Source organism: Polypterus senegalus, chromosome 7, assembly GCF_016835505.1.
Source record: "Polypterus senegalus isolate Bchr_013 chromosome 7, ASM1683550v1, whole genome shotgun sequence".
In the NCBI taxonomy this organism is placed as follows: domain Eukaryota; kingdom Metazoa; phylum Chordata; class Cladistia; order Polypteriformes; family Polypteridae; genus Polypterus; species Polypterus senegalus.
This window is the reverse complement of record NC_053160.1, coordinates 23641273-23656018: the sequence shown is the minus strand read 5'-3', so window position 1 is coordinate 23656018 and position 14746 is coordinate 23641273. Positions and strand designations below refer to the sequence as shown.

The window sequence follows — 14746 nt, the reverse complement described above, 5'->3', positions numbered from 1 at the left end:
GCCACTACAGACATCCACAAACAGGGATAATCAATACTGACCTAAATAACTGCATTGAATTGATCCCATAATAAAGGCACAAACAACTTTGTGGACTATAAGTTACACTGGAATGTATTATTTTCAAGGAGATAAGAAAGAAAAGTTAATGTATTTAAAAAAAGAGGATAGTCCAAATGTGGACATTTAGATAAATGTAACCCGATGCTAGTAGAACTCATCACTAGACGGTATTGCTTATGTCAAAATAGAAAATTAATTTTACAAATAACAAACACTAGACAAGTAATTAATAATAAAGCAAAACAAAAACAAACAAACCACGAAACAAATAAGGTATTCAATTAATCGTGTAAGGGATGCCTCGTCAGTTTCAGCATTTAAATTCATGGTGAAGACACTGGAAAGTGAATATTAATGCCCACTGAAAGCGACACCAGAAATACTGGAATCCTCTGGATTCAGCAGTTAAAAGATTTAATCTGCATCTTATTGGACTGCCCATCAAGGACATTGTTAATGGCACTGTGGAAAGCCCAGAAGTGGCAGGATAGGGATAACGATTGGTAGACCCTAACGTGTACTTTCTCCTGGGAAGGTGCTGACTGGTGACTGCTGACTCTAAAGAGATTTTTCAAATACTGTTAACTCTTCATTACTAATCAAGTATTTCTTCTTAAATGTCATTTCATCCTTATGCATATGTTATGAAGTCACGAAGTACACATCCTTCAAATAAAGTGCTACTGAAATGTGTTGCATTATATTAATGTTCTCTATGTAAGGTTAAATAACCTCTTAAAAAAAAAAAAAAAAGCTAGCACTTCAAATATATCAGTGCAGAACAGTTCAATCAAGATAAGGTCAATATCGAATCAAAATCAAATCAGGACATAAGTGCTAATACCCAGACTTACTAATCACACTCATAAACCAATTTACAGGCCTAATTACTTAGTGGGAATCTATTGGCAATGTTTGCTTCTGTATAAGAAAAAAGTTACCATTATTATTTATGTGAAATATTAATTCTAACCAAACTCAAGCTTATTTAAAATTCACCTTAAAGTACTCCATTCTAACCTTTCTATTGTCATTCTTTAAAACAAAACTCCCAATATAAATAAAAATGATTAACTGAAAGTTCAAATGAGTGTATAGTTGATAGGCTTGGGGCATGAAGTAATATTTATTGTGGAACATTAAACAGTATGAAAACAGATCAAAAATGGAAAAGTTCAGATAATTAAGGATAGCATTTTCCCATCGAAAGAAAAGTAATAATCTATATATATAATTCACTAAGGCAAGACAACCATGGAAAGCACGGCGGAAGGGGCGTGGATTCACTAAGCTGCCGACGAGTAAGACACCTATGGCGCACGCAGGAAGGAGCCATGCCCACCAACTCCAAGACCATTGGATACGACGACAACTCACAGAGCCACGCCCACCAACTCGGACACGACAACACAGAAAAACTGGCGTCATTTAATGCGTCTGTCGTAGAGGTCACATGCAGCTCCGACCCACCTTGACTGTTAATAGGCATGTTTCTCGCAGAGGTGAATCGCCATATGCGGCGTGTAAAACTGTTTGCGAGGGGTATCCCATGGGAACCTTAAAACGTTCCTTTACAACTGAGGTTAAAACACAACGAAGTGAGCAGTCTTTAAAAAACGAGTTTTCGGTTACGACGCACGACCGTGTGCACTATAGCAAACTGTTTTACACGCTATATACAGCAATTCGCATCCGCGACAAACATGCGTCTTCTTAGATACTCCTGCACTTTGTACACACCCCCCTCCCACCGTGGTCAGGTGTCTTGGTGGATTATATATAGAAAGGCAGCCAAAACCGCATAGAGCAATGAAAAGTCTACATGAGTCACAGGAGCATCTGGACTGTACAAAGACGACAACGACTCATGTGACGAGTTGGAGGTGGGCACATGAGCAGGCAGTGTATACTGAACGAGAAATCAGCAGACTAGCATGACGGAGGGAGCGGAGAGGATGTCCTTCTCCTCTCCTCCCGTTCCACCCTGAGCCGCGACGGACGATTGTGTGTTGGTTCGTTCGTGCATTGGTTAAAACCCAATGAAGGAAGCAGTCTTTAAAACCAATAAGCCCTGTGCCTCTGTTTCATTACCGTCTCACCTGCTTCACCAATGCAGGCCCCGCAACAGGCGATCCGGCAGCCAACCGGGTAACCAAAGTCTTTGGGTTCAGGGGGGAGTATGGTTACAAAGCTGAAACTTAAAGGAATTGACGGAAGGGCACCACCAGGTGTGGAGCCTTTCACTTCATTTGACTCAACACAGGAAACTTCACCCGGACACGGACAGAAATTGACAGATTGATAGCTCTTTCTCGATTCTGTGGGTGGTGGTGCATGGCAGTTCTTAGTTGGTGGAGCGATTTGGCTGGTTATTTCCAAAACGAACGAGACTCCCGCCTGCTAAATAGTTACACGACCCAACAGCGGTCGGCGCCCAAATTCTTAGAGGGACAAGTGGCTTTCAGCCACGTGAGATTGAGCATTAACAGGTCTGTGATGCACTTGTATGTCCGGTACTGCACGCGCTACACTGAATGGATCAACGTGTGTCTACCCGGCGCGGGGAGGCGTGGGTAAGCCGTTGAACCCCATTCGTGATGGAGACCGTGGCTTCCAATTGTTCCCCACAAACGAGAAATTCCCAGTACGTGCAGGTCATACGCTCGCACTGATTATGTCCCTGCCCTTTGTAAAGCCCCCATGGTCGGGTGACTTGGTGGATTATATATAAAAAAGCAGCCGGAACCGCAAAGAACAATGAAAAATCAACGTGGAAACCGACTGAGGCGGTGTTTGGAAAATTAACAGTCAACGTGACTCACAGGTGCGTGTGGACTGTACACAGACGAAAGCGACTCAGGTAGGGAGTTGGGGCGGCACATAAGCGGGCAGTGCGTACTGAACGAGCACCGTTCAGCCCCGTCCTTTGCTTTGCGCGACGGCGCTCCTCCAAGTTTTCAGTCACGGACAATTGTATGTTGGTTCGTAGCATGCATTGTTGCAATGCTACTTTTCTTGGTGGTTTATTAAATTACAGATTTTTCAAATGTTTATTTTTTCCTCTGTGCTTAAAAATCATTTAAAAAGCGGCCTGATTATGTGGCGTAGGCTACGCCGCGGGTTGGCTATTTCTTCATATTCAAATAATTGAATATTTAAATGTGAAGTTACTGTAGCCGAATATGGTCATATTAGCAACGTGAAACATAATGTAAAACAATGTAACAGACTACAATATTTTTACTACATATGCAATATGGAGTTGGCCAAAAAGAAAAAAAAAAAAAGGCAGCCACAGAATTATGGCTTACCCATCACTTGCTAAAATGTTGTCTTGATAATCAATTGCATTATAATACTCAGGTATCTAATTAGATGATTATTTTAATAAACAGAATACATACCTTGGTTCCATTCAATTCCTTGCTAACACTTTTAAAGTCAGCAACTATGAAAGCAACTAAGTAGGTGCTCATGTTCACACTTTTTTCAAATTCATCTTCAACAATATCATCATGTAACTCAGTGGAGTGTATCTGTAATATGAAAACAATCAATCAGTGTCACAAAAACTGCAATATAAAGAAATCAAAATGTTACATTTTGTTATTCTCGATGTCTGATATGTCATTTTGAAGCAGTTTATTTTTAGTCCTTTACACATTTGCAGAAAACGATGTGTACTACATAACATGTTTAATTGCTTCTGGTAAAGCCTTTGGAGCAGGTTAAAGCCTTAAATGAGCAGACAGTTTTAATTTTAAAAGTACCAGTACCTTTGGCATGTTTGAAAGGCTGATATAGTTTGCATCTCGTTTTATTTTAATTAAAAAAGTAGCCTTAAAATCAGGTTCATCAAAACAAGGGAATGCTGTCCTTGCAGCTAATGGTTCAAATTGTGTGGCAGCAAGCCACCTGCAAAAGAAAAAAAAATATTAACATATAGTATAATCATGAGGTTCTTTAAATTATAATGAATAGTAAAAAACAAACAAATTGGAGGCAAATCTGACTAGTGACCAATGTAGTTTAAGATAACATGTACCACAATCATAGCTACAGTATTGTTTGTGAAAAAATTGTATCTATACATTTTTTACAATTTATATCCATCTGTTTTATGGCTGTGGGAAATTTACATCTATTCACAGCATCACTGAGAGTAAAGCATAACAACCAAAACAAGGTGCAATCACAGTCACTAATGTGCACCCAACCTACAGTACAGAAGCAGTACCAACTACTCTATTTTCATGCCATATTACACAAATATTATCCATCGATTCATTATTAAATTTGCTTTGGTTTGTGCTACTGGCAAGTGAGGCTGATCCTGGATACATTTCATCTGTGCAAGTAGGGAACCAGTTCTAAAGGGGAACATCATTTTCATGTATATTTTCACTCAAACAAAAAGAATTCAGTATTTAAAAATTAACACACATAATAACCAATAAATTCTTCAAACAAATCCCAAATAAGATATATAATAAAATCTCATGAAGTTGAATTTAAAGATAAAAAATATTTAGTGACAAAGAAAAGTTTTCTTTACATAGTCATCTGATATACCAGACTTATAAAACCATCGTCAAGAATCAGGCCATCAGATGAAGTGTCACTATTTGAAAATAATTTGTATGTATGTTTAAAATATCATATAAATGTTGTTAGTTTAATCTCACACTATCTCCATGTTACTTCAGAAAGGCTATAAATTATTGTTGTATTTTACATATCTGTTTTTGCAAATCACTTCAGCCTTTTGTAAAACTGAATAGCTAGTAAAGATGACAGTCTTCTCTTTCTAAAACACACTTCAATGCCATGCATTTTTGGGCATATTTTTTTCCCTTTGGGTCATTCCATGTCTTATCAACCCATTTTCCAGAAATCCCACATTCTTCAGTCTCAAATTCTGAAAAGAGACACCCTGTAAAATTTGATCAGTTTCATCAGAAACTTCAAAAGATTTTGTTGGACAGTTGTCTTATCTAAAGAACTTGCCTATACATTGTTCTCCTCTCTTGCTTAATGAATCTTAGCCTGGAGAGGTCTATTATTTTTTTACATTTAAGATGTCTCACTTAAAGGTTTACCAATGTTGTTTCTTGTCCTAGTGTCTATCACAAGGAACTGCAGTTTTTGTATTACATCTTGCCTGATGAAGGGGCCCAAGTTGACCTTGAAACTTTGCATATTGTAATCTTTTCAGTTAGCCAATAAAAGGTGCCATTTTGCTTGACTTCTCACTACATCCATAATAGCTAACATGGTACAACACCGTAGTACTAACTTTGCAAGGGATATGCACAATTTCATGCCAGGCTTGTCGCTACTAGTGACTGGATGGTTCTCAGATCGAGCCTATTATACAGGGAGTAAAAGTTGTTACAAAGTTTCCAGAGATCGACCCATGGAAGGATCATTACTGAGCATCAAGGGGTGAGAGCAGAGGGCTGGCACGTCCTCCTCCCACTGGAACCTAAGCCCATTTGGATAATGTGGATTTACTGTACATGCATTTTTATATTAATATATGGGCTGGGAATCTATTTCACAAAATGAACTAATTAATTGCATAACTATGTTATTGATCACGATTAACTGCATCTAACATTAAAATATATAATTATAAAATTAATACACAATCAATAAGTAAATACACATTGAATCACAAAATGATTGTAAAATCAACACAAAGCAATTAAAGAAAAATTAATGGCATAGTTTAAACTTAAACAATGCCTTCCTAAAAGTCAAGTTGAAAAGAAGTCAATATGAAAATGAGGCAAAAAGTACTAATTCTCAAATTAAAAGTAAAAAACGATCAAAACAAATGTTGACTTTGAAGGGTGTGTGTTGGCCAGCACATCTCACAGAGCTGAGAGCCAGTTGGCAAACCAGTTGCCTCTGACTCTGGGTCAGTGGAGTGAGGCAGAGAGAGAGGACCACCTGTATGAGTGGGCAAGGGGACAAAGCAGCTGGGAAATGCATCTAAAGTGCTCATTAAGTGCTGTGTCTGTGATTGGCAATCTCCTTGCTGCTTTTTTTGCCGCCCCTGTCCTGCCCCTTCGGACAATCTAGCACATGTATAGATTTAATGCTTTTGTGGCTGGTAGAATCATGGTGTGCCTTAGGATATTTTTGTGTTACAAAAATATGTGCCACAACAGAAAAATGATTGGAAAACACTGCTCTACCTACACCTTTGCTCCTGGCAAGCTAAAAAAGATCTCCGTAGCTGCTATCTCGCTTAAAAATGGACAATATGTGGATGGTTATGTTGTGTTCTTTGCATAAATTAGGCAATATACTGCAAACTGGAATAATGGGTGCGAATAATCATTACACGTTCATTTCATAGAACTTTGTCATTATATTAGGGCAGTCAGTATTGTAAGCTACCGGTCAGTCCAGCAAGTTAAATACAGAGGTACTACAGACTTATTTTGGTTTAAGTGCCACTCAAAGATAACCTATTTAGCACTTATGTGACATGACATTGATTTGATCTTCTTATGGAAACATGGAGAAAAAAAAAAAAAAAAAGGACAGCATAATTTTTACCTTTGCAACTTTTCTCTATTGGGCCAGGGCTGCCACAAAACCCCTCTGTCCACCCCTTCCTCTTACTCCCATGCACCTATGTCAGTATATATAAATCAAGAAAATGAACACACAAAATTTTTTTTTTTTTTTTTCTTCATGCAGACTTAACTGTATTCTCTTCTAAATTATCAATAAATCCAGAGTCCTTGATCTGGACAACTTAACTTTTAGTTTTACTTCTTGGTAAGGCTTGGCTATATATATATCGAGTTTTTTAAAAATATCGACATATTTTCATACAAGATATAGGACGAGACAATATCGTTTATATCAAGTCTATGTTGCGGTAAAATTATTCTTGTACAGCTGCCAGTCCTGTCTTTCTCTTCTCCATGTTTGTCTCTCTCAGAACTTCACCCTGCCCACCTCTATACAGTACCTCTCTGAATGCAACTCAACCCTCCCTGACCACTTCACTTGGTAAGTCCTGCAGGCAGTGTCAGGATGGAGAAGGATAAAGACACGAAGGAAGCTATCAAAGAAGACCTGGTTGGTAAAAAGAAAAACAATGGCTCAATTATTTGGAGATGGTTCGGGTTCAAAGTGCCAGATGAGCAGCAGAATAATGTATTCTGTACAGAATGCAGAAAACAAGTCAGAATGAAAGCTTCAAGTGCTACTCTTTTCCAACATTTACAACAGCGCCATAAAGTGCAGTACAAAGAGTGTGAAAATGCATGATGCAGCCCAGACCATGAAGCCTTCCCAGAGTTCTGCCCCGAAACAAACCACATTACAAAACTCATATACCCGTGCTGTGCCTTATGACAGAAAAATTGAGAAGTGGGGCAACATTACTAAAGCAGTAGCTTATCATATCACTGATTTTTTTCCCCCCTTTTCTCCCAAGCAAACAAAGCAATAGTTTCTCACATAAATCAACATAAAACATTTGTTGCTGCATGCGTGCAATGTGCTGTCGCTGCATGTTAGAGATCTGGCAGCGGCAGATGCAGCGGCTTGCCGCGTCAGCTGGGGATTGATCAGTTTCAGAATTCGATCTCCAGATCACTTGCACCAAATCATATTCCAACAAGTCAGAGTCCAATTCCAAATAATAAAATATACCAAAATGTCATCCACCAAGTATTTTGCTTTGTACATTCGCTTCATTCTCTCACCCAATGTCGATGACATCGAATCCCTGCGTGTGTGAGTAGCATTGAGTAAATAACATCTAGAATAGCAAGTAAACAAGTCTTAGGCCAGAGTTATACTTCACGAGACGCAACGCATGCTGCAGCAGACGCTCCTGCTATGCAAGCATTGTAGTGGTCATACTTGTGCGCGTACTTTACATAAATCTGGAGGAATCCACCATATGGCAGTGCGAGATACTATCACGGTGAGAACATGTTCGGCTTCTCTGTGTTGTGAATTGCCTAGAACACCTATTAAATTCCGATGACACCTTACCGTAATATCTCTGAAAAGGATGTTTATTGATTAAATCCATCCAAGGATGTGTCCATTCCAGCAAGCATTGGGCACAAGTGAGAAACAATCCTTGGACGAAGCCTCAGCTCATCGCAAGGTGAATACAAGCATTCGCATACACTAGCGTCATTTTAGCGGCACCAAATCCCCAACTCTGCATATCTTTGGAAGGAAACCGGAGCACAGTGTGGAATACAAGCAGGAAATACCAGCAACATAACTCACTGCAAGACAGCAGTGCAATCACTCCACCACCGTGACACCCCCATGTGTGTAATTATTCCCCCTATTCATTATTTAAACGAAATTATATGTAAAATGTAACATACATACTTTAATGCATTTCATCATGAATGTGGTATCAAGTACAAATCTAAAGATTCTAAATGTGCGGAGAGTTGGAATATCATACATTTAATTTGTTCTGTGTGGTGATCTATTGCTGCTTGCCGCTGCTGTCAGGTCCAAGAAGCTCGTAGCAATTAAAAACTGGGATGATGTTTACGATGGTATGCATTAATGATAAAGTAAACTACGAGGTTAAAGTGGACATTTCGAGATTAAAGCCGATATTTCCACTTTAATCACAAAATACACGTTTTCACCGTGTCCTTTATTTTTTTTCTCAGTAGCTCAAATACAGCCCTATACATTATGTTGCTGTTTTTAAGTTGCAAAAAAAAAAAAAGAAAAAAAAAGATGGCACAAAAGATGGTATGTGAGAATTTTAAAATGTATCGTGTCATTATGATCGGGAATATGCAACGCTTGAATATAAAAGCACCACAAATGCATCTGTATGTCGGCATTTTGCTTCACCACATCGAAGCATTCATCCCGTAGGATCTGCATAGAGGCTGTCACATGTAGATAGTAAACAGAGACACTGACGTCACTGCGCCCCCTGACTTTTTGCTGGTACTGCAACTCGCGCAAGCGTCGTGCTAATTTCCAAGGACCTGCTCAGAGGACACGTGAAATGAATGCTGGGAACGCGTGGCAGCCATGATGCGGGCACGTACGTGTTCTGAGCATGAAGTATAAATCAGATCTAACAGTCCTCCAAGCAAAGAGGGTCTACCTATAACGTAACGGTGTTTTATCAACATTTGTAGCTTTTCTTCGCTCTCTGCCTGTCCTAGAAGAGTTAAGCAAAAAGTTTTCTAGAACCACTTAGAGAGATAAATATGCCTATTGACCACAAGATAAATTATTTGAAATGTTTAAGCTTATACAGCTACCACTTATGAAATTGAAACTTTGTTACATAAAATATCAGCCCTATTGGAGTATATGCATGTGTGTGTTAGACTGAGGATTGTGACAGTTAATAAAAGCCCCAGCTGAGAAGAGACAGGAAAGGAAAGGGAAGGGAAAGGGAACGTGCACTGTGTACAGCACGTGGTTGCACCCATCACACATAATGAGCAATGGGTGATGCCTCAGCACCACGAAGGTTTTTACGGCAGCTAGAGTGCCAATTCTGCCACCAATCCCCAAGTTTTGTTGAAGGGCCACTTGCAGGGCCGGATACAGGTTAACGTCATACCCAGGACGAAGCAATTGTGGTTAAGTGTCTTCCTCAAGTACCCAAAGAAGTGTTCCAGGGGTTGCGGGATTTGAATCTGCAACCGACAGCAAATCCTTACCACCAGAGCCACGATGTTTTGTTTTCTCAGTTGTTACATTTTTAGTTATATGGACAAAGTCGTAGATGTTTGTACAAGACTATACACAGGAGGAAGCACTTTGGTAAAGAAAGAACTTTCTACTTGAGTGAAAATTCACTTTTTAAAGAGCAAGTCGGCCTTTTATGTTACAGCCTTATTCCAAAATGGATTAAATTCATTTTTTTCCTCAGAATTCTACACACAACAACCTATAATGACAACGTGTAAAAAGTTTAATTAAGGTTTTTGCAAATTTATTAAAAATAAAAAAACTGAGAAATCATATGTACATAAGTATTCACAGCCTTTGCCATGAAGCTCAAAATTGAGCTCAGGTGCATCCTATTTCCCCTGATCATCCTTGAGATGTTTCTGCAGCTTAATTGGAGTCCACCTGTGGTAAATTCAGTTGACTGAACATGATTTGGAAAGGCACACACCTGTCTATATAAGGTCCCACAGTTGACAGTTCATGTCAGAGCACAAACCAAGCATGAAGTCAAAGTAATTGTCTGTAGACCTCCGAGACAGGATTGTCTCGAGGCACACATCTGGGGAAGGTTACAGAAAAATTTCTGCTGCTTTGAAGGTCCCAATGAGCACAGTGGCCTCCATCATCCGTAAGTGGAAGATGTTCGAAACCACCAGGACTCTTCCTAGAGCTGGCCGGCCATCTAAACTGAGAGATCGGGGGAGAAGGGCCTTAGTCAGGGAGGTGACCAAGAACCCGATGGTCACTTTGTCAGAGCTCCAGAAATCCTCTGTGGAGAAAGAACCATCCAGAAGGACAACCATCTCTGCAGCAATCCACCAATCAGGCCTGTATGGTAGAGTGGTCAGACGGAAGCCACTCCTTAGTAAAAGGCACATGGCAGCCCGCCTGGAATTTGCCAAAAGGCACCTGAAGAACTCTCAGACCATGAGAAACAAAATTCCCTGGTCTGATGAGATAAAGATTGAACTCTTTGTTGTGAATGGCAGGCCTCACGTTTGGAGGAAACCGGGCACCACTCATCACCAGGCCAATACCATTCCTACAGTGAAGCATGGTGGTGGCAGCATCATGCTGTGGGGATGTTTTTCAGTGGCAGGAACTGGGAGACTAGTCAGGATAAAGGAAAAGATGACTGCAGCAATGTACTGAGACATTCTGGATGAAAACCTGCTCCAGAGCGCTCTTGACCTAAGAATGGGCCGACAGTTCATCTTTCAGCAGGACAACGACCCTAAGCACACAGCCAAGATATCAAAGCAGTGGCTTCAGGACAACTCTGTGAATGTCTCCAAGTGGCCCAGCCAGAGCCCAGACTTGAATCCGATTGAACATCTCTGGAGAGATCTTAAAATGGCTGTGCACCGACGCTTCACATCCAACCTGCTGGAGCTTGAGAGGTGCCTGCAAAGAGGAATGGGTGAAACTGGCCAAGGATAGGTGTGCCAAGCTTGTGGCATCACATTCAAAAAGACTTGAGGTTGTAATTGCTGCCAAAGGTGCATCGACAAAGTATTGAGCAAAGGCTGTGAATACTTACGTAGATGTGATTTCTCAGTTTTTCTATTTTTAATAAATTTGCAAAAACCTCAAGTAAATTTTTTTACGTTGTCATTATTGGGTGTTGTGTGTAGAATTCTGAGGAAAAAATGAATTTAATCCATTTTGGAATAAGGCTGTAACATAACAAAATGTGGAAAAAGTGATGCACTGTGAATACTTTCCGGATGCACTGTACATCAACAGCTGTATGTTAATAAAAGTGCCTGTGTGACATTTGAGACATGTGGCTTTGACTCAGAACTGTCTTTTTGTTATTACTTTGTGGGAAGAAAAAATATCGAAATATACATCGTATATCGCCATTCAGCAAAAAAATAGATATGATTTTTGTTCCATATTATCCAGGCCTAGTTCTTGGTAAGGTGCCTTGTTATGATGTGTTAAGCGTATATGTTGGTACTTCATATGAAGGAATATTTTAGACAAAATGAATACCCAATTAAGAAAATGTGTTGTGAAAAATGAAAATAAATAAGATAAAAACACAATTACATGAGACCATAAATAATTGTATTATAAAGTTTTTTTTATTTGCCTACTTCTTTATTTATTTATTTTAGTGACAATACATGCAACATGAAATACGGCTCGAAAGGAAAAACTATCATTTTTACCAATCAATGCTGTGAGAGGATGGGCTCTAACGTGTACAGTTTTGTGACTGAAGAATTGTGGGTGCAACACACATAAACCTATCTCTATAAATCTGGTACTTGATGGCCAGACACCATACTTCAGATACAGACTCTTGAGAGGATGATAAATTCAGGGTTTCTTGAATTTAAGTAGATACTTCATGCAGTGATTCTGACTAGTTTTTCCTTGCATTTGTGTCAGCCACAGCTGTACAACATCACAACCTAGTGCATGCATTTTGCTTGCCTTGGGAATCCTGTGGCTCATAGGTATACACAAAGTTTCAACTATGAGTGCCCCACTTTACATTATCAAATGCACAAGACAATAACATATTCCTGCTTTACTTTTCTGTACCTGCTGTCTTAACTTGAAGAAAGCCACACTGTCTCTAATACACCCTGCCTTTCTAGAATTCTTTTGCTAGCTAAAGACATACTACACCTTCCTACTGCAGATCCTTCCCATTTTGACTTCTCTGTAATTAAATGTGACCTTTTTACATGCTTGCCCTTCCAAAAAAAAAAAAAAATCTATTTATTATTGTAAAGTCATAGAATTATCAGATTAATTGCATGTGGTGTCTTTATTCCAATCTTGTCAATTCTGGGAAGGGATAAAAAAATGCACTGTTTGCACTGTTACAAGACTGACAAAATGATTATTCACAACTAAAAAGTTAGTAAAATGAAACAAAGCAAACTGTTCAACTATTGTAATAATTAACAGATTCTAGAAAATAGATAGGGAACCATACCTATTTAAATTGTAAATGTTCCTTACATGAATCAACAGGAATTTCTGTAGAATAACTGGTGACGTGTATGTGGATATACAGGGTCAACTGCACTGTGCTATTAGCATGGGATGATCCCTCACTGATCTGGTTTTAGTATGTATTTATGGTAACAAGACTAACGTTTGGGGTTAGTTTTCCTTGGGATTTATAAAATATCTATCTATCTAGTGCTATGCACCCCAGAGCTGCAGTCTAGCAGTGGGCCAAGACTAAGACTTATGGAGTCAGAGAAGGGCAAATAAGTACAGCACTAACTTAGACCACCAAGTGAACAGTCTGAAGGGAATTATTATGGTGGGTAATGTTACAAAACAAATTCAGTACACATCAGACTGACAGTTACGGACATGAAAAATCATTTATATGCTATTAAAAAAAATAGAACCAATATTTTATATTTAGATTCAGACTGAAGTACAGTGTGATACTGAATGAAATATGTGTAACTCAATGCCATAGAAAAAGACAAGTGACACAGAAATATTTATATGGCATAATATAGGAAATATAAAAAAAAATACAGATTAACACACATTTAACCATTAATCTTCAATATACAGATGCTGAGGTGGTGAAGGATTCTGCAACCATATCACTGCATAGGCAATGATACATTTTGGAGCAATAGCACCTGATGCACCTCCACTAGCCTCCAGCTTTTCTTGTATAGCCCTTGTCTGATGCCCTGTAATTGCCTTTTTAGCTAATAATTTCATTGTTTTCCAGAACTTTTAGGTGCACAATGCTGCCCAGCTTCTAACCTTGAAAATGTGGATTGAAAGATGCTGCCAGTGTTTTGGAGGTATATTTATGTGCGTCCTCCAGAAGAGATCTCACACAGGCTACACTGTGAAGTTTACGCTGTGGTTAGACATACTTTACAAAAATTGTCCAGCCACTGACAAGATATTTTATATTCTTTGGTGACTATTAGATTAATTTGGTTATTGGGAAAAGCCGAGTTCAAAATGAATGATAAGTATCTACTATTCTGTATTATGCAAATATTCTGCAATGAGTTACAGACAGAAGTGGTTTGTTGTGTGGTGGGTGAAACAATGCACTGTATCAGTGCACGCTCCTAACAGCTACAGAGAGACAGTTATGCCTCAGGTATAATTCTACTAAAATGTACCTTTTATCACCATTACTGTTCCCTAATAGAAATATCAGGGTCTTTTCAAAAACAGAGTAACTAACGTTTACAATATCGACAGTAACACTCATTTTGATCCAATGTAGCCTAAAGATTGCCATTATTTTTATTATGTTTACAGAAAGAAATATGCAAGCAGCTGGGCACCCTCCTCAGTCTCTCAGGCAACAGGGGTGCTTGTTGATTTAGCACTGAAAGCCCAGGAAAAAACTGAATACTTAATTCTTTCATTATGAAAGTATTATACACTCTAAAGGGCATAATCCTCAATATAATCACAAATTAATTTAAAAACGTATGATAACTGCTAGGTGTTTGAGTGGGTGATATTTCTGACATGGTTGATACCCCAGCTGGATGGTCATTCCTAGGTTTTGTAATTAATTAATTATGCTGCCCTTTACCTTAATGTATTAAAAGCAAATTTAATCTTTATAATTCATTTTCTAAAATGTACACATACAAATGATCCACTGGTACCTGCCTACAGGGTATAAATAGCATTATTTGCACATAATCTTCTATCACTTATTGAGCAGACAATTATAGGAGTGCAGCAGGTGTATCTGATAAACTAGCCACTCGGTATATATCAGCAAATAATGAAAGTGCTGTTTTAACGATCAAGTACAAATTTTTGTGTTCTCAGGTTTATAAACTGCTGGGTTAAAACTGCATATTAATCAGCCACTGCAGAGAGCCAGGCAGTGCATGTTTAGTAACTGCGTATGGCAGAGGGCATAAATTTTCCTACAAAATTTTAGGCAGTGGTTTGTCTGGAACACTGTCAATGGGGGAGCAAAAGTCAATAAATAGAG

The 14746-nt window shown here is 38.8% G+C and overlaps 1 protein-coding gene across 1 annotated transcript in view; it reads right to left on the bottom strand.

Annotated features, from left to right (window-relative positions):
• Positions 1-14746, bottom strand: part of LOC120532402 (leucyl/cystinyl aminopeptidase) — a 102861-nt gene that overhangs the window by 61451 nt on the left and 26664 nt on the right. Inside the window, exons 3-4 of the mRNA XM_039758359.1 lie at positions 3840-3978; positions 3468-3599 (exon numbers count right to left, since the gene is read on the bottom strand). Of these exons, the coding sequence (XP_039614293.1) occupies positions 3468-3599; positions 3840-3978 (271 nt within the window). The remainder of the gene's footprint in view (positions 1-3467; positions 3600-3839; positions 3979-14746) is intronic.